Genomic DNA, 23,596 nt, shown 5'->3' with positions numbered 1-23,596 from the left:
AAACTATCTGCTATATTAATTATAACTTGTACTGCTAGTTACAGGGAGTCTACTATTTCCCTAAATCATATAAAACCAATGGTGCAGTGTTATAGAGTGCAACATACATAAAAACAAAGGGAGGTTTATCATACGCCGGCGCTCCTGCACGGGGGTATGATAGGAGCCATACATCAAGAGACTAAGCCCTCTTGATGTTTTCGGCAGGTGGCACAGCCTGCTAGCAAAACTACACCAGGTCCGACCCCATCACCTTTGAACACTCCCCTCTACCTGCCCTAAACGCCCAAATGGTGTATTCTCTATTTTAATCGCAAATTCTTGCACTGTGCTAGAAAACTGGTATAGAAACAGTGATAAATTTTCCCAAAACATGAAACATACATTTATTGTGACTATCCACAGCCTGCATTATCTTTAAATCTAATTTGAGGTTATAAGTAAATTTTCTACTTCCTGCATCCCACCAGTCAGTCCTGTACCCATAAGATTTCAGAACCCAGCCGTGGTAGTCTTTTGTAGGCAGAATAAGCAAAGTCCTGTTAGGACCAGTCCTCTTATACTGTTTTAAGCAACAGATGGTAGAATATGATAGCTTGTCACTGTATAAACTAAATTTCCATCATTTCAATTCAATTGTATGACTTCATTAGAATAAAGTAATACAAAACTGAAAAGTTTTATGCTGTCTACTATATTTTCTTTAACAGATCCTGAAGGAGAACTTGTGACATTCAAAGGGCAATACTGGCATACACTACCTTCCTGTTTCTGTTGCTCTAGTTGTAGGACACCTCTCCAAAAGTCCGAATTTATGGCTCACGATGACAATTTTTATTGCTCCCAACATTGTTTGACATTAGGATCTAGGCTGAGCTTTTCATCCAAGTACCATATAAACATGATAGAACCTTCAAGTGCAAAATGCAACTCTTATTTACATTTTTCCTGTCATGTTACTCCAGGTACTCCAAATAGCAAACAAATAAAGCCCTTACCACATGAAACTTGTTCTGCCACAAGGTGTCAAGAAGTTATCCAAAGATTATTTATAGATAGAGATAAGGAGTCAAATAAATCCTGGCTGCCCAAACACAACCAGATCATTGAAGTTGAAGAAGACTCTTCATGTTCATCTTCGGACTCTGAGCCAGAAGGATTTTTCCTTGGCAGGCCTATTCCTAGTTACTCACTTAATAGGGAATCAAATTCATCAGTTCGTGGAAAGAGCATGGACATAAAATCACGTCATAGAGGAAAGAGCTGCAAGGTATCCTGAGGGCCACATTTTATGGACACTCTCCTTAAATATTAATTGTAAAATCTATTTTGTAGCCATAGCAACTACTTTTTTTGTATAATTGAGCACAAACTTACATTTAAAATCTATCAGAACAATGTATCAAATTTTAGTCAAGTAGCCAAAAGCAATGACTGTGGTGCCTTATCTTTATATTAAATGCTAAATACATGAAAAGTAGAAGTGGCAGATGTTTTTCTTCACTGTTAATTGAAATTATTATTTCTAAATCATGCAGGATGAGCTATTGTAAGCCTGCTAGACCTAACCATTTATAAAATTTCAGTTAGGATCTATTCAGGAATAAGGGATATCAGGGATAGGGCTAGTCTATTGAATGTTTCCTTCTCAACTATCTTTACCCAGGAAAATCCCTTGGCGGAAGTCATGATGAGGAATATTGTAAATCATCTATTAATTATCTACTATTTAATGCAAAAAGTGCAACAATGCCTTAAAGCCACTAAAATAGAAATCACCAAGCCCATATGGCAAACATCCCGGTAACTAATGGAATTATGTTCTTTGATAGACTTTTATATTTGATATCAGAAAATTCACCCGTTCCTGACTGCCATACAGCCATATGAATCCTATTTGCACATGCCAGTGCAGAAAGGGCGTTTATAAACGTTATGACAGTGACCGTATTTAAACAGCTACATCAGAATTTTGGTGTCATATTAAACAGGATAATCTCCCCTTTAATCCCTTACCGACATTCGACGTAATAGTACTGCATCGCGAGAGGTGCGTTCTATTACGTCAAACTTCTTGAAACTTCCTGAACGGAGCCGGCGCTAGAAGCTGCGGATGTCGGCTATATATCACCCGCGATCGGAGATTTCTCAGATCGCGGGTTTTAACCCCTAACACGCCGTGGTTGCGCTGACCGCGTCGTGTTAGGGGCATTTAACAAGAATCGGACACCCCCCCTCCTGTGGCGCTTACCGGGGGGGTTCGCTGCTCCGATAGCAGCCCCGGGACTGCCAGTGTCTCAGGGCTGCACAATCTTCTTCCGGGAGCTGGGTCCCTGCCTTCTGGCAGGACCCAGCTGTATTACACTGAGCATGCGCAGCATGCTTAGTGTGTTACATTACACAGTGTAATACATCTGTATTACTCTGTGTAAGGTGAAGAAGAGCTTGAACAAGCGATCAGTGGATTAAAGTAAAATAAACCACAAAATCGCCAAAAAAAACACATATTTAATATCGCCGCGTTCATAACAATCCGTACAATAACTCAGAAACATTATTGGGCCCGCTCAGTGAACACCGTAAAAGCAAAACACGAAAAACGTAAATGTACATTTTTCATAAAATCTCTTCACAAAAATGTTCTTAAAAGTGGGGTATCACTGTAATCGTAGTTATCTATAGAATAAAAATAATATAGTATTTATAACCCCTAAAATATACTAAAAGAAAGGAAACCAAAATTGACAATTTTTTTTTCACCCGTACATTCAAGAGTTAATAAAATCTCATCAATAAGCTAATGACCCACTAAAATGAAGTATTTGTAAAGTGCATCTCATGTCGCAAAAAATAAGCCCTTACATGTCCAAATTGCCCAAAAAATAAAGATTGTATAGCCAATAAAAAGTGACAATGAATGGTGCAGCTTCCCTTCAATGCCCTGGCGTGTGCCTATACAGCAGGTTACCAGCACATATGGGGTATTGTTATATGCGGGAGGGATTGGGTATCAAATTTTGTGGAGCATTTCGGTATTTTATCCACTGAGAACTTGTACATTTTTTGAAAAACACATGTGAATTTTTTGAAAATGTGAAAAATCGCACCTAACTTTAAAAGCCCCATAACATCCTAAAAAATAAGAGTATGTATAAAAAAAAAAAACATTTCCACATAAAGTAGACATTCTGTGAATGTTAGTTATTAAGTATTTTTGTGGTTATGACTATGTATGGAAAAAGTAGAACATTTTGAAGTTCAAAAATCGAGAATTTTTCCAAATTTTCATCAAATATCTGATTTTCTCATAAATAAATGCAAAACATACCACTAAAATTTTTCAACTAACATGAAGTACAATGTGTCACGAGAAATCAATTTTAAAATCACTTGGATATGTTAAAGCGTTCCAAAGTTATAACCACTTACACTCACCGGCCACTTTATTAGGTACCCCATGCTAGTAACGGGTTGGACCCCCTTTTGCCTTCAGAACTGCCTCAATTCTACGTGGCATAGATTCAACAAGATGCTGGAAGCATTCCTCAGAGATTTTGGTCCATATTGACATGATGGCATCACACAGTTGCCGCAGATTTGTCGGCTGCACATCCATGATGCGAATCTCCCGTTCCACCACATCCCAAAGATGCTCTATTGGATTGAGATCTGGTGACTGTGGAGGCCATTTGAGTACAGTGAACTCATTGTCATGTTCAAGAAACCAGTCTGAGATGATTCCAGCTTTATGACATGGTGCATTATTCTGCTGAAAGTAGCCATCAGATGTTGGGTACATTGTGGTCATAAAGGGATGGACATGGCCAGCAACAATACTCAGGTAGGCTGTGACATTGCAACGATGCTCAATTGGTACCAAGGGGCCCAAAGAGTGCCAAGAAAATATTCCCCACACCATGACACCACCACCAACAGCCTAAACCGTTGATACAAGGCAGGATGGATCCATGCTTTCATGTTGTTGACGCCAAATTCTGACCCTACCATCCGAATGTCGCAGCAGAAATCGAGACTCCGCAGACCAGGCAACGTTTTTTCAATCTTCTACTTTCCAATTTCGATGAGCTTGTGCAAATTGTAGGCTCAGTTTCCTGTTCTTAGCTGAAAGAAGTGGCACCCGGTGTGGTCTTCTGCCTCAAAGTTCGATGTACTGTGCGTTCAGAGATGCTCTTCTGCCTACCTTGGTTGTAACGGGTGGCGATTTGAGTCACTGTTGCCTTTCTATCAGCTCGAACCAGTCTGCCCATTCTCCTCTGACCTCTGGCATCAACAAGGCATTTCCGCCCACAGAACTGCCGCTCACTGGATGTTTTTTCTTTTTCGGACCATTCTCTGTAAACCCTAGAGATGGTTGTGCGTGAAAATCCCAGTAGATCAGCAGTTTCTGAAATACTCAAACCAGCCCTTCTGGCACCAACAACCATGCCACGTTCAAAGGCACTCAAATCACCTTTCTTCCCCATACTGATGCTCGGTTTGAACTGCAGGAGATTGTCTTGACCATGTCTACATGCCTAAATGCACTGAGTTGCCGCCATGTGATTGGCTGATTAGAAATTAAGTGTTAACGAGCAGCTGGACAGGTGTACCTAATAAAGTGGCCGGTGAGTGTATAGTGACACAGGGCAGATTTGAAAAAATGGGCCGTGTCAGGAAGGTGAAAAGTGGCTTCGGTGTTAAGGGGTTAATATGACCTATGGATTGTGTATGGATACTTCACAGAGCCGGATATATCCAATCTTAAAGTTACAATCAGACCTCTCGTAAATAGAAGGCCATATATAAAAATTACATCTTTTTACCACAACTTTAAGATATCTCTGGTTCTGTGAAGCATCCATACACAATTCATCTATTATATTAAAGGGAAGATGCAGAAAAGACAACTCAGTTTGCAGAATATGAGAAGTACATGCAGCCTCTGCATTTATAGATGAACTTGTGGAAAGGGTGATGGAATGATGGTGTACATATTTATCACATATAAGTTCATTCAGTGTTACTACTTATTAATAAAAACTTTAATCTGAAAAATGACAAAAAAAAGATTATTTTTTCACTTTTGTAGTCATTTATTAGCTAATTTTATAAAGAAAAACATGTAATTAATAAAACTATCCTATCAAGTTAAAGTCTTACAAGTCATAAAAAAAGGTAAAAATTACTTTGATATGTAAAACGTTTCCAAAGATATCGTAATTTAACCCCTTACCGCCAAAGCCACAGCTGAAGACATTATTTGCACGGACCGAGGAAAGTGGAGTCGGGGTCAGTATGCAGACAAAAGAGAAAATGATCCAGCAAAGGAAATTCCATGGAAATTTTTTTTATAAGGTTAAAAGCATCTTCCTTTATTTCAAAAAAGATAAAAACATCAGGGATCCATTAAAAAAGGTGCTTTTTGAATCGTAAAGATTCTTAGTCATAGCACATAAGTGAGTTTGAACATGTTTTAAATAGAACCCAAGAACCAGAAACACAGGTGTCCCCATTGGAGACACGCCTCTACAGATCACATGACAGCAAGGTAATATTACAAAAGATAGGGGAAAAACAATAACATACTGTATATACATAAAGTGAATTGACATGTAGGCTATATAAAAGTAACCAACACAAGATCATCATGAGAATTCATACCTAGTGGATGACGTGTATTGAGGGTGAGTATCCAATATGCTTCCCTATTCCTAACCTTGCGAAGCCAGTCTCCTCCCTTTTTTGGGCATTTTACTTTCTCAATGGGGATGACTTGCGTACTATGTAGTATACCCAGGTGGCATTCTCTAAAGTGTTTGGAGACTCCCAAAAGGTTTTTCTGTAATGTGAATAAAGAAGGTGATGTAGCACCTTTAATGTGCTCTGCTACTCTTTGTTTTAGTTTATGAATAGTGGTTCGTAAACAGTATTTTACCCAGGGATTGGGAATTTTAAAGAGAAACCAACAACCTTGACTCAAGACCTGTGAAAGAATAGGATATTGAAACAGTAAAGGCAGATGATTCTTTATCATTTCATATTGTAGGGTGTAAGCTGTAACAAATACTGGTATTAGACAAAGCTTTATATCACAAATATGTTATGCTGTTACTAAATGACACAAGCACCTACCATAAATTATCTTTTGATCCCATTCCTCAAATTACACTATGTATGAGTAAATTATTAAATGATGGAGCTATTTTAGGCTTTTTTTTAATAAAGAAATAGAAGATTTTTTACTACCACAATATCCTGAGACACCTATATTTTATGCTCTGCCTAAATCTCAAAAGAATGTCTTTCTCCCTCCATTAAGACGTATTGTAGCAGTAGTGAATTCCCTTATTAGAACACCTGTCAAGTTGGTTGGACAGCATTGTTCATCCCTTTGTAGTTTGGACCCCGGGATATGTAAAGGACAATGTCGAAGTTCTAAAATACATGCAGAATCTTTTCATAGTTTATTTCAAAGACACATGTCCATCAAGTACAACCAAGGAAGGGAAGGGATTGGATGAGGAAGGGATATAGGGGAAACAATTCTATATAGCATAGCCATCAATGTTATTTAGGTGTAAAAAGGCATCTAGACCCTTCTTGAAGCTCTCTGCTGCCCTGCTGTGATACATGACAAGATCCTACTGGCTTTAGAGGGAGCTTATTGACATTGCATGCTGTTATTCAATTTATGATCTACTAGTCCTTCTCAACAAGGGACTCTCCCAGATTTACTCCCCCAAGGACATATTTTGCCTTTCGATTATTAGCCCACAGGGGCATAACCTTACACTTATCCACATTGAACCTCATTTGCCAAGTGGATGACCAAACACTCAGTTTGTCCAAGTCACCCTGCAGCCTATGAACATCCTCCATAGACTGTATTACACTGCACAGCTTGGTGTCATCTGAAAAAAATAGACACAGTGCTATTAATTCCTACCTCTATCACATTAATAAATATATCAAATAGTAATGGGTCAAGCACAGAACCCTGGGGTACACCACTCATAACTGGTGACCATTCCGAGTAGGAATCATTGACCACAACTCTTTGGATACGATCCTTCAGCCAGTTCTCAATCCAATTGCAAATTATTTCTACCAAACCAATAGCCCTAATCTTACCCATCAGGCATCTATGAGGGACAGTGTCAAATGCCTTTGCAAAGTCCAAGAACACAATATCCACAGCAGCTCCTCCATCCAGGCATCTGCTCACTTCTTCATAGAAGCAGATCAGGTTAGTCTGACAACTTCTATCTTTAGTAAACCCATGCCAGCTGTCACTTATTATGCTATTTGATAGTAGTCTTTTACTAACCCTTCCAATATTTTCCTCACAATGGATGTTAAGCTTACAGGCATGTAATTGCCTGGCGATGTTCTAGAGCCCTTTTTATATATTGGCACCACACCAGACATTACGGAATCCCTGAGTATTTTAGACAGCGGTACAGCAATAACAGAACTGAGTTCCTTAAGAACTCTGGGGTGTACCCCATCTGGTCCAGGGACCTTGTACACATTGTATGTATTGAGCTTAGATTGGATCATGTCTACATTCAGCCAGTCTAGTATATTACAGGATGCATGACCCGCACTGGCACCACCCACGTCAGAAGTTCTTTCTTCCATTGTATAAACTATCTCCGCCTTCTCTTGGTCTCTAGTCACCGATGCCCCATTTTCAGAATAAAGGGGTCCAACCTGCTCAGACCCTTAATTTTTGGCATTGATATACTTAAAAAGTTTCTTGGGATATGTTTTGCTATCTTTGTCTTTCATTTTGTATTTTGGCCGATTTGGAGTTTTTGAATGCCCTCTTTTTATCTTTAATTGCCCTTTTAACTGTAGCTGTAAGCCATGGGGGATGTAATCTAGATAGTCTATACATGTTACCTATTGGAATAGTATAATGACCCAGAAAAGAGTTGAATTTCTCCCATTTAACATTAGTATCATCATATGACAGTATTTGATCCTAGTCTATATCCTGTAGTGCAGCCCTGAATTTCGGGAAATTAGCCTTCTTCTTTCTTAAAATTCAAAGTTTTCGATTTTCCCTCCTGTTTTATGCTTTTTACAGTTTTAGAGGAAAATAAGTAAGTTATGATCGCTGTTCCCAAGGGGTTCCCGGACACTGGCATTTTGGACAATCTCTGCATTGCTAGAAATCACAAGGTCCAACAATGCATCATCTCTTGTGGGATTCTCTACAAGTTGATAAAATGGCTCCCCTTCCAAAATGAAGAAGAGCCCTGACCCCAATTTATATTTGGAAAGTTAAAGTCTCCCATTATCACTACAGTCCCCTCCTGAGCAGCCCGTCTATCTGTTTATATGGGTGACCCTCTATTTTCTCAGAGATGTTAGGGGGTCTATAAATTACACCAAAATTATTTTCCCAAAGCTCTCTTGGCTTTGAATTTCAACCCACAAAAATTCAGCCTCCTCCTACTCTGTATTGACCACGGCCTCATTCACAATCGCTTTTGAGTCTCTTCTGACATACAGACATACACCACCTCCCCTCCTATGTGCCCTGTCTTTCTGAAAGAGTGTAAAACCTTGAATATTAACACCCCAATCATGTGCTGCATTGAGCCATGCCTCTGCTACACCAACAACATCTAACTGTTCCTCTAATACCAGAGCCTCAAGCTCACCCATTTTGCCTGTGATACTTCTGGCATTTGTGAACATACACTTTCATTTTCCACAGTTATTTATCTGATTTAAAGTAATTTTACTGGCACATATATCCACAATATTGTTTTGTAACTTGTGGATCTCCTTATCCACTGCCTTAGTGATCTGAAATGGCAGGATGATTCTACTTGGCTCAACTGCCACATAGTATCGTTGTATTCTACTATCCCTCATCATTTGGCTGTCAAAGCAGTGGAACACCATCTAACAAAATACAGCAATTTTTAACAAACTTTAGATGATTACGTATTGGAGGTTCTCTATTTTTTAACAATTTTTTCATGTTTTCAGGTTCACATTTTTTACAGTGTCAAGGTTGCTCTATCAGCTCCAAATTTTCCCATTCCCTGGCCAATATTTATGTAGCATGGCATGAAGAAACATACATTTTTCATTAAAATAATCCTTTTCAACATACATTAATTCCATAGATACATACACGATTGTCTATTGATGGCCAGGACCCACCACAGACATACGTTTGTTCATTCATAACTTACAATTCACATCCTCCTATTCCCACAAATACATTCCTTTTTTGGACTTAAAGTTAATAGGAGACTCCACTACAAACTGCATGCAGTCAGATTTATATAGAAAACACCTTATTATATGCCACCTTTTGTCATCCTCCCCATCTTAAAAATAATTTGCCCAAAGAGGAATTCATTAGAGCCGAAAGGATTTGCTCCACTAAAGAATCATTTAGAGAGGCCTCTCCCTTGATCTTCACACGATTGCAACACAGAGGTTAAAGCCAACATAATACCAGAAGGGTAATGGATAATTTGACACAACAGGAGGATACATCTTTTCTTCATAATAAAAAAACATGTCATATTACCTCCTCAGAAAATAAGTCCATACTAGTTTTTGTAACTGCTTAGATTAATCATTAAGAAACACTGTGCTGTATCAAGATCCTATTCTTTCACAGGTCTTGAGTCAAGGATGTCGGTTTAAATTCCCAATCCTGGGGTAAAATATTGGCTCCGAACCAATTTGCTTGTGAACATGTAGGGAGTGTAAATGGTTAACTACACAAGGTAGTTTTAAAAGTGGAGGCACATATCTAATGAATGTTGAAATATGATACAAATCGGAAGATTTATATGTTGTAATTGTAATCCAAAATGCTTAAAATCCTGTGCCATCCAGACAGTGAAGACTGAAGGGAGGGGAGGTCACTTTATTTCTAAAATGTCTAGAGCTGAATCTAGGATGATATATGAATATTAACCCCCTCGGGGTTAAATGAGGATCATGGAATTTTTGGTTTCTTATAGGTGGTTTTTATGTTACCATTCACACTCCACGTCTGGGTCAGGTCGTATTTCCGACACCCAGACGTGCTCTATGAAGGGCGAAGTATGCTTATGTTTATGTTAATGCTGTAAGTTTTATGATGTTTTTGATGCACATTATGTTTTTGCTGTAAAAGCCTCATTTTAATTTTGTTTTTAACTATTTTTTGCTGTAAGTTTTTACACTTTTGAAGCCCCATTGAATTTCGTTTGCAAAATAATAATTTCTCTATGTACTATTGAGATGGTATTACAGTTGTACAAGTAACTATGAATACAAACCAAAGATCCAGTCCTGTTTTTCCACCAACCATAATCCTCACCACAGTTTTCTAAGACAATGGATAAAAGAGCAACACATCAGCTGAATGGAAGGCCACTGATGAAGAAGACGTAGCCTTTGAAACGTGTATGGTCATCGAAATATCGGACTTTGAATGTTGTATTTTAAAATCTATACCCAAAAAGTTTTATATAAAGCGCTAACCATATGATATATGCAATATGAAATTCTTGATGGACTTTAGGACAACTTATTTTATCAATTTTTTTGTAGAGATTACTATTTTAAGTGCTTGGGCCCAGCACTATATTAATTCGATGTACTATATGTGTATCTGCTACTAATTAGATATTTACATGCTATATTGTAGTACTTTGGTATAACTGTGTTTTACTCTATTAAATAGTTATAAAATTGAGGAAACAGTCTTGATTGGGATAAGAGCGAGTGGTGCACACTGCAATTTTTGTCACATTTGTATACATCCTAATGTACCCAGAATAGCGGGTTTTTTTGCACACCTGCTAATATCCCTTAACTAGTTGATGATGCCTCACTAGATATATTATTATCACAAACATTAGGGTAAAAATTGTGGAGTACTCTCATATGGGATTAATTCTGTATTCCTAGATAAATTATAGTCACTGTACACGAATATACCTACTGAATATGGATTTATGGTAACATTTAGAGTCTAAACAAAAAACATTAGATAATTTTAATTTTGAAACAGAAATTTCACCCAGCCCTAAGGGAACAACACTAACACAAAATGACAACAGAACTCTGGTGGAAAACTTTAGAAAATGAGAAGATTTATTGATGAATAATCAATGGGAAATTAAAACTTTGGTATATTTTATAAATAAAGATGTCTTCCCCAAAGGTTTTAGAATTATCAAGACACTATCTTATGCCCTTAAAAATGAGGATTTTGACACCAAATGGTTTAAGGCATTACATGAGCAGTCTATAATATTGATATAATTAATTATTGATAGGAGAAAAAAACTGTTGAAAACATATGCAGAGGAAATCGAAAATCTAAAAACTATAAATCGACGGTATAAAAAAGATTAAATATATGATAAACTTCAATCCAGTATATGTAGAAATTTAGACAATGTGCAGAAAGAAATTATTGCCAAAAAATGTGGGAAAGCTCAGTGGCAAATGAATAAACCATTGAGTGATAACCCCAAAACACATGTACAAAATTTGGTAGCTCAACATTTGGAGGATGATTATAATGTACCTACCAGCAATAGATTTAATCCCTTGTGAGATTATACTTTTTTAGGACTAGACAGACCACCTATGACAAGTCACTTGAGAATACCTCAGATATCAAAATCACTACACCTGTACAGATCAGAGGAATTAAGCACAACCATTAAACTTACAACAGAACCAGAAATCACAAGAACCGCACACACCTCCATATCAAAGATACCAACAGCACAACAGGACACATCTTCACAAACCGTATACACAGATGTATCACAGACCGCAATCACAATACCCACAAACTCCCAACGGTACAACACAATACACACACGAGCAACAATTCACCACCCCCAAGAGGGGACAACACTCCAAAAGGAGTTGGGAGAATGGAAGAAAAAGATGATTAGACGAGGGAGAAGAGGGGGCGTGGCCAGATGCCTGACTGAGAGGACGTGTGCTGCGGAGCTCCAGGACCCCTAATCCAAATCCCCTTAGTTTAGGCAGCCATCCCTACTTGAACCCCGCTTCCACTTACCCCTCTGTGCTCCGGACATCAACCCCTCCGTGCTGGCGCAGTATTGAAGCACTGACCGCCCGCTCTCCGCACAGTTGCGGTCCGACTCCAGCGGCCTGACACGTGGGCAAAGGGGGACTCCCCCTCTCGCGCCACTGTGCTGGTCTCCATCCTACTAAGCACAAAAACAATCACAAGTAAAAAAAACTTGTAAAATCAGCTCATCAGCTCCGTTCAAACATGGATTAATGGATTCCATTAAAAATGACAAAAATTGTGCATGACACAGCATATGGAGTAAAAATAGCATCAAAGATTACGCGTTTCGGTAATTATACCTTATTCATAGCTATGTAATTCATATGTCCCTGGATTTGACTGACATCTGGCGTAGCAAGCACCTTGGGGAAAAAAAAGTACTTATATTACTCTTCTGTACATAGAAGCTTCTCCAGTATTGACCTAGCCTTTGCCTCCTCAGATATGATGACCCATATAGCTCAAGCCTCATACTGCCCGCTCAGCGCTAGTATTAGAAAGTGTATTTCATCTGAGGAAGAAAGCCCATTTAAGGGGAGAATAGCTAGCAAGTGGGCTAGAGACATAAGGGATAATATTCCGGAAGACGAAGTAGAGTTTAGGATTTTGAAAGGCTGGAGGAATATACAGAATATAACTAGCTCAGAAATATTAAGGGAAATGCAATGGAAAATATCAATAAGGGCATATTGGGCATTTAATGTCCCTTACGGGAAAAATATTTTGGGTTATAAGAATGAATGCCCTAAGTGTGGGGAAATTAATGCAAATGTGATACACTGTTTATGGCACTGCCCAGCAGCCAGGAATTTATGGAATATGGCGGAGCAGTATGTAGGTTACATATTCAGAGAACCAACTAAATTTGATATATGGCAATGTTTATTCCACTACTATAGATCCAAATACACCAAACACAAAGAAGAATTGATACATTTGATGATACTAGCAGTAAAGAGAGTTTTAATGATGGAATGGCTATCAATTCATATACCAACAATGATACAAGTTAAGAGGAAGTGGATGGAATATTTGTATTTCCAATGGTTGAGCAAAAATAGGAAACAAAAAAAAGAAAATGAAACAAAGTGGAAGCGTAACAGGCTGCCAATTGTAAATCGCATATTTTCCCAGGAAGAAAAGGTTGCTTTCTATGATGTAACTTGTTAGGAAAGAGAGGAATGAAGGAGTTTAGTGGGTTCCGGACACCAGAGCAGAATATGGAAAAGAGGGAGGGGGAGGGTATTAGGAGGGGGAAAAAACTATAGAACAACTATAAGAATCTATTGGACTGTTGTTTTTCTTCATGTAATAACAATGTCAATTTTGTACATCCTTTTATATATAAGTAGACACCCAAGAGGGGTCGAAGTTAATGTATTTGTGAAGAATTTAAAATCTTTAATAAAAAAAGAAATAAAAAAAAAAAAAAAGCTTATGCGTTTCGGTAATTATACCTTATTCATAGCTATGTAATTCATATGTCCCTGGATTTGACTGACATCTGGCGTAGCAAGCACCCTGGGGAAAAAAAGAGTACTTATATTACTCTTCTGTACATAGAAGCTTCTCCAGTATTGACCTAGCCTTTGCCTCCTCAGATATGATGACCCATATAACTCAAGCCTCATACTGCCCGCTCAGCGCCTCGGACCACTCCGCTATGCTCATTCAGCTCCTAGTAGGCCCCCCCGGTGACTCCCACCTGTGGCGCTTGCACCCTGCTTGGCTCCAATCCCCAGCGGTTCAGAGCGTAGTTCAGACCGCGCATACGGAGTTCTGGGAAAAGCACTCCGCACATTCTGACCCTCTACTGGTGTGGGACTCCTATAAATCTACAGTTAGGGGTGCGTTCATCTCTGGTGTAGCGGGGCATAGAAAGATGCTGAAAGCGCAAGAGGAGGGACTTTTAGCTACACTGGTAACGGCATAAAAAGAATATTTTGAGAACCCTACCCCAGGGAAAAAAAGAGCTTGGGCACAGGCACAGAGGACCCACTTGGCGGCGGCAAAAGAATGTACCAGCAAGCGCTTAATTGCGAGGGAAGCATCAATATTTGAGTTTGTAGATATTGTTAGCATATCTGTCAAGGGCAAACATCCTTGTGCCTCTGTACCTTCCATCCTAGATGAAAATGGGACCTTGGTCACAGATCCTAGAACTATTAATTCTGTATTCCGCACATTTTATTCCTTTCTCTATAGTTCCAGATTGTTCAACTCTTCTGCTGAGACATCCCAATTCCTTGACAACCTTTCTATATGGAGAGTCACAACGGCGCAGTCGTCTGAGCTCGATGCTCCAATCTCGGCAGAGGAGGTGGAACTAGCGATACAATTGCTCCCCTCTGGTAAGACTCCTGGCCTTGACGGGTTGGGAGCGCAGTGGTACAGGGATAACAGTGAGATTTTAGTTTATTCTCTGATGCGTTGGAAAAGGGTTCCCTCCCTGACTCCATGCGAGAAGCCCTCATTGTTGTCTTGCCTAAACCGGGCAAAGACCCCTTGCTGCCCGACTCATGTCGCCCAATTTCCTTATTAAATTCGGATATCAAAATATTAGCGAATATATTAGCCACAAGACTCAACAAAGTTATAGTATCCCTGATTCACCCTGATCAAACAGGCTTCATGCCTGGTAGGGGAACGGATCTCAATATACAAAGACTTCACCTAAACATTGCAGAGGCAGAGAGCGCATCAAATCCTGGATTTATATTGTCTCTGGACAATTGCAAGGCCTTTGACTCGGTTGAATGGCCATATCTATGGGCCCTCATGCCTAAGCTGGGCATTGGCCCCTCGTTTTACGGCACTAGTTAAACTACTGTATAATGAACCTAAAGCTAGGGTCAGGACTTAACTGAATATCTCTCCCTCATTCCCTATGGCCAGGGGTACTAGACAGGGGTGCCCACATTCCCCACTTCTATTTGCACTCGCTATAGAACCCCTTCCCAGTCCCGGTTCAGATGGTGACCAAATTTAAGTACCTGGGGATTCAGGTGTCAAGTAGGATCCGGGCCTACACTGAGGTAAACATTGACCCTCTGATTACTGCCACTGAATCGCGTCTGAAGGCCTGGTCTTCTCTCTATCTCTATACGGACGAATTAACATTTTCAAGATGATCTTTCTTCCCAAATTTCTATATCTATTTCTCGCCTGACCGATAGTGCTCCCAAAAAGCCTGTTCAAGCGCATAGATGCCATCCTGAGGTCCTTTTACTGGCAGGGAGGGGCTCGGCGCTTTAGTTTAGCCCTGCTCCAGGCTCCCAAATCCTGGGGTGGGCTACCTTTTCCTGACTTGTCTTGTACCTATACTATTTGGCGGCCCAAATGGTTTATACCCAATGGTGGATAGATATTGATAGAGGGAATGCAGCCACTGCGCTAGCCAGTGCATTGGAAGGCTCTTACGAAGCCCTTATGAATCTGTTGTATAGATACAACAGATACAAATCTCAGTATGATACCCCACTTCCTATGCGTACAGTTGCAGTATGTTGGCGCAGAGCACAAATAATGGTAGGGGAAAAGAATTCTCCCCCTATATCACCCAGGACTCCACTCTGGCTCAATCTTTGTCTCCCTCACTTTCTCTCACTCCCAGGCTGGATGATGTGGGGGGCAGCGGGGGTGAAATTCATTGGTCAACTCCTGTCTGCAGATGCGGAATTACTCAGCTTCAATGAGATAAGGGAAAGATATAGGGTGCCCAATACTGCCAATTTCCACTATGCCCAATTACGCCATGCCTTCAGGGCTCAGTTTGGTTCACTCAGCCTGTCAGTAAAATTCTCCAAACTGGAGACGTTGCTGGGTACCCCGGATCTCCCTAAACCCTTGAATGCTGGAGACGTGATATTACTGACCTATCAGATGATGATTAGAGGGAGGTTGAACTATACTATTTTACTTCAGTGGTAAGCGCAAGGGATTTCCTCATACAATCCAAATTCCTCCACCGAGTTTATTTCACCCCTGCTAAATTATTTCGTATGGGGGCAATGTCCAACAATCTATGTTTCCGCTGTCGGGCTGAAGCTGGTACCTTCCTACACTGTGTAAAATCCTTACCGCTATTTCCTGTCATCTCAAAATACTTCTGATTCGTGGTTCTGTACATGTCATAGCTTGGAACCTTGTTACTATGTTTCTGTTTAGTATTTGTTAAAAATTTCAAAAATTGCAAAAATAAAAGCTTTAAAAAAAAAAAAAAAAAGAGGGAGAAGACACACAACTCACACCAAACCCCAAGGCAGTCAGAGTACAATAAATTCAGAAGAGGGGGAATCGACCAGCTTCAACCTGAGCACATTCACATTGGAAGAAAGTCACAAGAAACTATTAAATAAAGGATTAAAGTTTGCCCCAACATGTAAGGTAGACAAATTCCAAACTTATATTGTGGAGTAGAAAAGTACATTAGGAACTTAGGTCTTAAAAAATACCTTTAGAAAAAAAAACAGAAGAAATGCAGATGCGGATAAAGGATAACTATATCCATACTTAACTTAAACCAAAATCAAAATATTTACCCCCGTCAAGAAATTGGTAAAGAAATGGGAGCGTTTAGACTAGCGGTAGATCACGATATTAGAAAATTAAATCAGAAGACACATAGACCAAATTTAACTAGGATAGAAATAAATGCTATGAAAGAACTTCAAACAGATGCAGGTATAACAATTAGACCTGCTGATAAAGGGGGGGGGGGATAGTTATTATGAACACTGAGGATTGCACAAATGAATGCCGTGGAAAGCTAAAAGATATTACGACATATACACCATTAGACCATGACCCCATAGAAAAATATGCAGAAAAGCTTAAATTCCTTTTAGAACCCATATTAGAATGTGGAATGGTTACAGAATCGGAATACAAATATATATTAGGAACTAACCAAAGACTACCTGTATTTTATACTATTCCGAAGGTACATGAAAGGTAAAACAAACCCTCCCAGACGACCTATAATCTCCGAGATAGGGTCTTTAACTTTGAATTTGTCTCAGTGTATAGACAGTGTTTTGTAAAACAAACCCCAAGCTACATTAACCCCTTCACGACCCGTGACGAGCCCTCTCCATAGCCGGTAAGTCTTTGCTGCATATTGCAGCAAAGGCTTACCGGTAACACCTGCGATCGGTGCCAGCACCGATCGCGGGTGTTTTCCCGCTGATCGCCGCCGCATGGGCGCTGCCATCTTTTCGAGGATCGCCGCTCCCCGTGACGTCATTGGAGAGCGGCGATCCGTCGCCATGGTTAACTCATGCATTACAATGTGCTATCAGCACATTGTAATGTATGAGGAGTAAAATCACCATATACTGCCATACTGTAGTATGGGTTAAAGTCCCCTAGGGAGTCTGAAAAATAGTAAAAATAAAAATAAAAAAAAGTTAAAAAAAAATTATAATAAAAAATCCTAAAAACTCAAATCACCCGCCTTACCCTAGAACTGATATAAATATAAATGAACAGTAAAAATCATAAACACATCAGGTATCGCCGCATCCGATCTATCAAAATATGATAACGGTTTTTCACTGCGTTTAATTCCGTAACGGAAAATCGTGCCCAAAGTCGAAAATGGCCCAAAATTCTATAAAAAGTGATCACAAGGTGGTACAGTCCTAAAATTGATAACATTTTAAACGAAATCATCAAAATCCACAAAAAACGACACCACCCACAGCTCCATACACCAAGGTATAAAAAAGTTATTAGCGCCAGAAGATGGCAAAATCCCCCCAAAAATTTTTGTACAGGAGGTTTTAATTTTTTTAAATGTATGATAACATTATAAAACCTATACAAATTTGTTATCCCTGTAATCGTACCGACCCAAAGAATAAAGTAGACATGTCATTTGGGGTGCACAAAGAACCACAAGAAAACGGCACAAATGCGTTTTTTTTACCTATTTCACTGCATTTGGAATTTTTTTCCCGCTTCCCAGTATACGGCATGGAATAATAAATACCATATCTATGAAGTGTAATTTGTTACGCAGAAAACAAGTTGTCACACAGCTCTGGACATGGAAAAATAAAAAAGTTATGGATTTTTGATCATGGGGAGTGAAAAATGAAAATGAAAAAACAAAAAAGGGCCAGGTCCTGAAAGGGTTAAAGTGTAACTGTCATTTCAAAAAACTTTTGATATGTTGTAGGGCAGGTAATTTTAAGCCCTTTTGCAATTGGATTAGTTACCCGAATCTTGCTCCTTCCTCTTGTATTCTGCAGACTTCCCCTAGATGTCAGTGATGTCTCATATAGCTGTTACTATGGACATCCCATCTTCATAAAAAAGGCAGGAGACACGCCCCTCCCCCCTCCTAATGTAGTAACCAAGCACCTGCACTTCTCTCTCCTCAACTTACCGTACACCTGTGTATAACACATAATCCACACTGAAAGAAACTGCAGCCCCCCCTCCTCCCCCCATCACCTCACACAAGGAAGTGGCAGGAGACAATCTCCGAGTCTACAAGCTGTGCCCTCATGTGCTGTGCTGGAGTAATGATGATAGATAGATAGATAGATAGATAGATAGATAAACAAAAAATGGCAGCACTCCCAAGGATTGAAGAAAAAAAGTGAGGTTTTATTCCATCTCTCGCAACGTTTCAGCTGTGGATCAGCCTTTGTCAAGCAATACAACAAGTGTTCAGTCAGTGTTTAAATGGTGGATACACAGTGACGTTTCACATCCATCAATTAAGTGAAAATACAGTTTTACAAATCATCAACTTATCTATATCAAACAGTAATATAAGTGTTATCAGTATCCCAGTGTTGTCAATGTATACATAGTGACATATTACATAAATACAAAACGAGGATATAAAAAAAGAGTAATACAGTGTAAATTGATGCCAAAAATCACCTGTGTGATCCTGTGCCCGCGTTGCGCAGGACGCATTCAGCGTCTCCTACCGGTTACTGCGCATAGCCGGAAGGAGGAGAGGAGACAATGCACTGCTACTGCGCATGTCTGTCAAGTAAATAATGATGTAACTAATTCTCTATATCGTGGAGAATAGCAGCAGTATAATGATGCGCAAATGCGCCTAGTACCCTATTCTGGTGCCTGCTAACACATTAGGACGCATCTGCGCCCAATATTGTGTAGTTCAATTCCGTCATCTGAGCGACTAATAAGGAGATATGTGTGTGCTATTATAGAGGAGCTCGTCTCACATTATGGACAATGAGAAATATGACGGGGTTAGAAAACCTCCAGAGAATAAGTCCACAAATAATGAGGGTCATGGTGTATCCTACATCACCCATTCGGGCGATCAGGATACCCATGTAGGGGGCAAACTACAGTGCGGGCAGGGTGTACATATAATATGCCACACTGTCTCTCACCAGACGATGTCCCCACCTCTAGTGGACCTAGACTAATGTCCTAGAGACGTATATAGCTTCCTCATTGGCTATAGCGCTACGGCAAAGAGAAGTACATTATCGGTACATCGCTAATTGGAACAAATCCACTGTCTCCACTCCTCATTAAAATTAATGAAATAATGGAATAAATATCATTAACTACAAGAAAAAGAAAAAAGAAAAAAGCGGGAAAGTACACACAGAAAAATTGATGATTTTGGCGATCTTCTTTCAGTGCATGTGGTGATTATACGTGAAGATAGTGGTCTGAAAAAAACAGATAAAACAAAAATTAGTATCATGGTATCAAGAACACCAATAACCTTATGGGAAGAAGGAAACAGGTAAGTCATGGGACATACAGGGCAAGCAAGACGTCAAAAGATCCCACTGGTCTTGAAATCCACGTTCAAGCCATTTGGTTTAAGTGTATTTAGTTTATAAATCCACTCCAATTCTCTCTTTTTCAATAATTTCGTTCTATCCCCACCTCTTCTTAGAGGGGGGATCCTGTCGATCAACCTGAACCTCAATTGGCCTTCCCTGTGGTTACACTCCTTAAAATGTTTAGGGACCGGAAGGTCCTTCCTACCACTCCTGATGGTATATCGATGTTGGCTCATACGTATTTTGAAGTCTAAGGTGGTCTCTCCAATATACCAAAGATTGCAAGGACATTGAAGTAAATAAATTACAAAATCAGAGTCGCAAGTTAGGTAATGTTTGATCTGATACTTTTGCTTAGTAATAGGATGTATAAAGCTGTCGCCTTTCAACATCATCGTGCAATTTACACATTTTAGGCACCGAAAACTGCCTTTTTTCTGAGGGGCTAAAAAACTTTGCCTAAGTGTCTTTCCTGATCCAACATCCGCTTTAACCAATCTATCCCTCAGATTGGGAGCACGGCGGTAGGATAAAAGAGGCGGTTTAGAAAATTCTTCAATATTCGGGAAGGCATCTGTTAAGAGATGCCAGTTTCTTAAAATGATTTTACTTATGTTGTTGCTTGACTCTGTGTATGTAGAGACAAACGGGATCCGTTTGTCCGTTCTGGTTTTCGTACGGGATTGTAATAACATATTTCTATCAAGTGTATGTGCCTTATCTCTCTGTTCTGTGATGACAGAGGAGGGGTATCTCCTATTTTTGAACTTTTTAGTGAGCTGCTCAAAATTGTTATCGAGGCAGGAGACATCAGAGACGATGCGTCGAATCCTGATGAATTGACTATAAGGTAACGATTTAATCATTTTCCTAGGGTGGCAACTGCTGTATTCTAGTAGGTTGTTCCTATCTGTCGGTTTCGTGTACAAATTGGTACATATCCTGCCTTCATCAACACTTACATTCACATCCAGAAACTGTACCTCATTTTTGGACCATACCGTGGTGAATTGAACATCTTTGTCGATATCATTCAAGAAGGACTGAAAAGACAATAACTCCTCTGGGGTGCCGCCCCAGATGAGGAAGATGTCATCTATGTATCGCCACCATCTCACCACTTTTGAGAAATGGTGGGATACATAGATGCACCTTTCCTCACAATCACTCATGAAAATGTTCGCGTACGTGGGGGCAACATTGGAGTAAAAAGGGCACGGATACGTTTAAAGAAATTGTATGCAGCGGTGGAAAATTTTGTACAGGAGGTTTTAATTTTTTTAAATGTATGAAAACATTATAAAACCTATACAAATTTGGTATCCACGTGATCGTACCGACCCAAAGAATAAAGTAGACATGTCATTTGGGACGCAGAGTGAAAGCTGTAAAATCCAAGCCCACAAGAAAACGTCACAAATGTGGTTTTTCACCATTTTCACTGCATTTGTAATTTTTTTCCCGCTTCCCAGTACACGCCATAGAATATTAAATACCGTCTCTACGAAGTGCAATTTGTTACGCAGAAAATAAGCCATAACACAGCTCTTTATGTGGAAAAATAAAAAAGTTATAGATTTTTGAAGTTGGTGATTGAAAAATGGAAGTGAAAAAACTAAAAAAGGCCAAGTCGTTAAGGGGTTAAGGGGTTGTGGATAGTGTCATTTTTTGCGAATTTTGATGCCGTTTTCATTACTATAATTTTTGGGACTGTACGACCTTTTGATCACTTTTTATAAATTTTTTTATATTTTTCAAAATGGCAAAAAAATGCCATTTTCGACTTTGGACGCTATTTTCCGTTACGGGGTTAAAGATAGTGAAAAAACATTATCATATTTTGATAGATCGGGCATTTTCGGACGCGGCGATACCTAATGTGTTTATGATTTTTACTGTTTATTTATTTTTATATCAGTTCTAGGGAAAGGGGGGTGATTTGAATTTTTAGGTTTTTTTATTATAATTTTTTTTTTTTTAACTTTTTTTTATTTTTACTTTTACTATTTTTCAGACTCCCTAGGGTACCCTAACCCTAGGTAGTCTGATCGATCCTATCATATACTGCCATACTACAGTATGGCAGTATATGTGGATTTTACTCCCCATGCATTACAATGTGCAATTAGCACATTGTAATGCATGGGTTAAAACGAAGTAGCCTCGGGTGTTCGGAACACCCGAGGTTACCATGGCGACGGATCGCTGCTCCCCGTGACGTCATCGCTAGCACCGATCGCGGGTGTTACCGGTAAGCCTTTGCTGCAATATGCAGCAAAGACTTACCGGCTATGGAGAGGGCTCGGCCCGCGAGCCCTCTCCATGCACCGGGACCCGGCGCGCGCCGTACTAGTACGGCGCGCGTCGGGAAGGGGTTGAGGACATGGCCCTTTTTCATTTTTGTGTTTTCATTTTTCATTGCCCACCTTCAAAAAACTAACTTTTATTTTTCCATGTAAAGAGCTGTGTTTGGGCTTGTTTTCTGTGTAACAAATTGCAATTCATAGTGACAGTATGAATGCAGTGAAAATTTTGAAAGAAAACGCATTTGTGCCATATTCTTGTGGGCTTGGATTTTACAGCTTTCACTGAACGCACCAAATGTCATATCTACTTTATTGTTTGGGTCAGTTTGAACACGATGATACCAAATTTGTATTGGTTTCATAATGTTTTCATACATTTACAAAAATTAAAACCTTCTGTACAAAAAAAAAATCTTCAATTTGCCATGTTCTGGCATTAATAACTTTTTCATATTTCAGTGTACAGAGTTGTGGGTGGTGTCATTTTTGCGACTTTTGATGACATTTTGGGATGCGATGATACCAAACATGTTTATGATTCTTACTGTTTATTTACTTTTATATGTGATCTAGGGAAAGAGTGGGGGGGGGGGAGGTGATTTAAATTTTGTATTAATTTACTATTTGTGTTAGATTTTATATGTATATGTTTCCTATGTAAATTTAACAGGTCATGTGACTGCAGGTAGTTGGGATTTATTCACACCTGCTCACATGCCCAATCAGGTCATGATTAAGGAGTTTTCCGAAACGCGTAGACCATAGCCGTGGCCCTGTGTGTTTCCCTCTGCTTGGCTGTATATCTCCTTTTTGTATTTCAATAAAGAAAATATCACGTTTTTATCTACAACCGGAGTGTCCGTGGAGCTGGATTATTTACATTTTATATAAAGAGAATACCTGGCACGAAAAAGTAGTGAAGAAGAATGCCCAAAATATAAAATCGAAAATCACATGAAAGCAAAGGTAACTATTGTGGAATCCATTCCTGTGTCAACGTAAGCCTGGGGAGAGGGAACTTGGATCAGATGATCCACATCATGTCATATTCTTAGTTTGTAGAAGTTTGCATATTAGTGACCAACAATGAAAGTAATGCCTATAATACACACACACAGCAGCCCTCCGGAGACCAGCATCACTGTGCAGGCAGCAGCTGACCTGTTCTGATGGGTCACCGTCTCCCTCTTTGCTCCCTCCTTAGTCCAGGAAGAAGAGATGGAGTAGACTGCAGGTTAGGAGCGTACAGCACGCAGCGTTCTGCCTAATGAAGATAAGAGGATGCAGTCCCTCACTATGGGGAGGGGAAGTCAGGTACTCTATTATAGGCAGCAACTAAAGTATTAAACAGTTGCCTTTAGTGTTTTAGTGTGCCCTCAACTTCACAACACCCACTTTGCCCCAGAGAGATC

The 23,596-nt window shown here is 39.6% G+C and overlaps 1 protein-coding gene across 1 annotated transcript in view; it reads left to right on the top strand.

Annotated features, from left to right (window-relative positions):
• The window catches only part of PRICKLE4 (prickle planar cell polarity protein 4), a 61,559-nt gene extending 48,249 nt beyond the window's left edge, over positions 1–13,310 (top strand). The window contains exon 7 of the mRNA XM_072137342.1: positions 711–13,310. Within this exon, the coding sequence (XP_071993443.1) occupies positions 711–1,279 (569 nt within the window). The 3' untranslated portion in view covers positions 1,280–13,310. The remainder of the gene's footprint in view (positions 1–710) is intronic.
• The last annotated feature ends 10,286 nt before the right edge of the window (positions 13,311–23,596 follow it).

This window comes from Engystomops pustulosus, chromosome 2 (assembly GCF_040894005.1).
Source record: "Engystomops pustulosus chromosome 2, aEngPut4.maternal, whole genome shotgun sequence".
NCBI lineage: Eukaryota > Metazoa > Chordata > Amphibia > Anura > Leptodactylidae > Engystomops > Engystomops pustulosus.
This window is presented reverse-complemented; position numbering and strand designations above follow the sequence as displayed.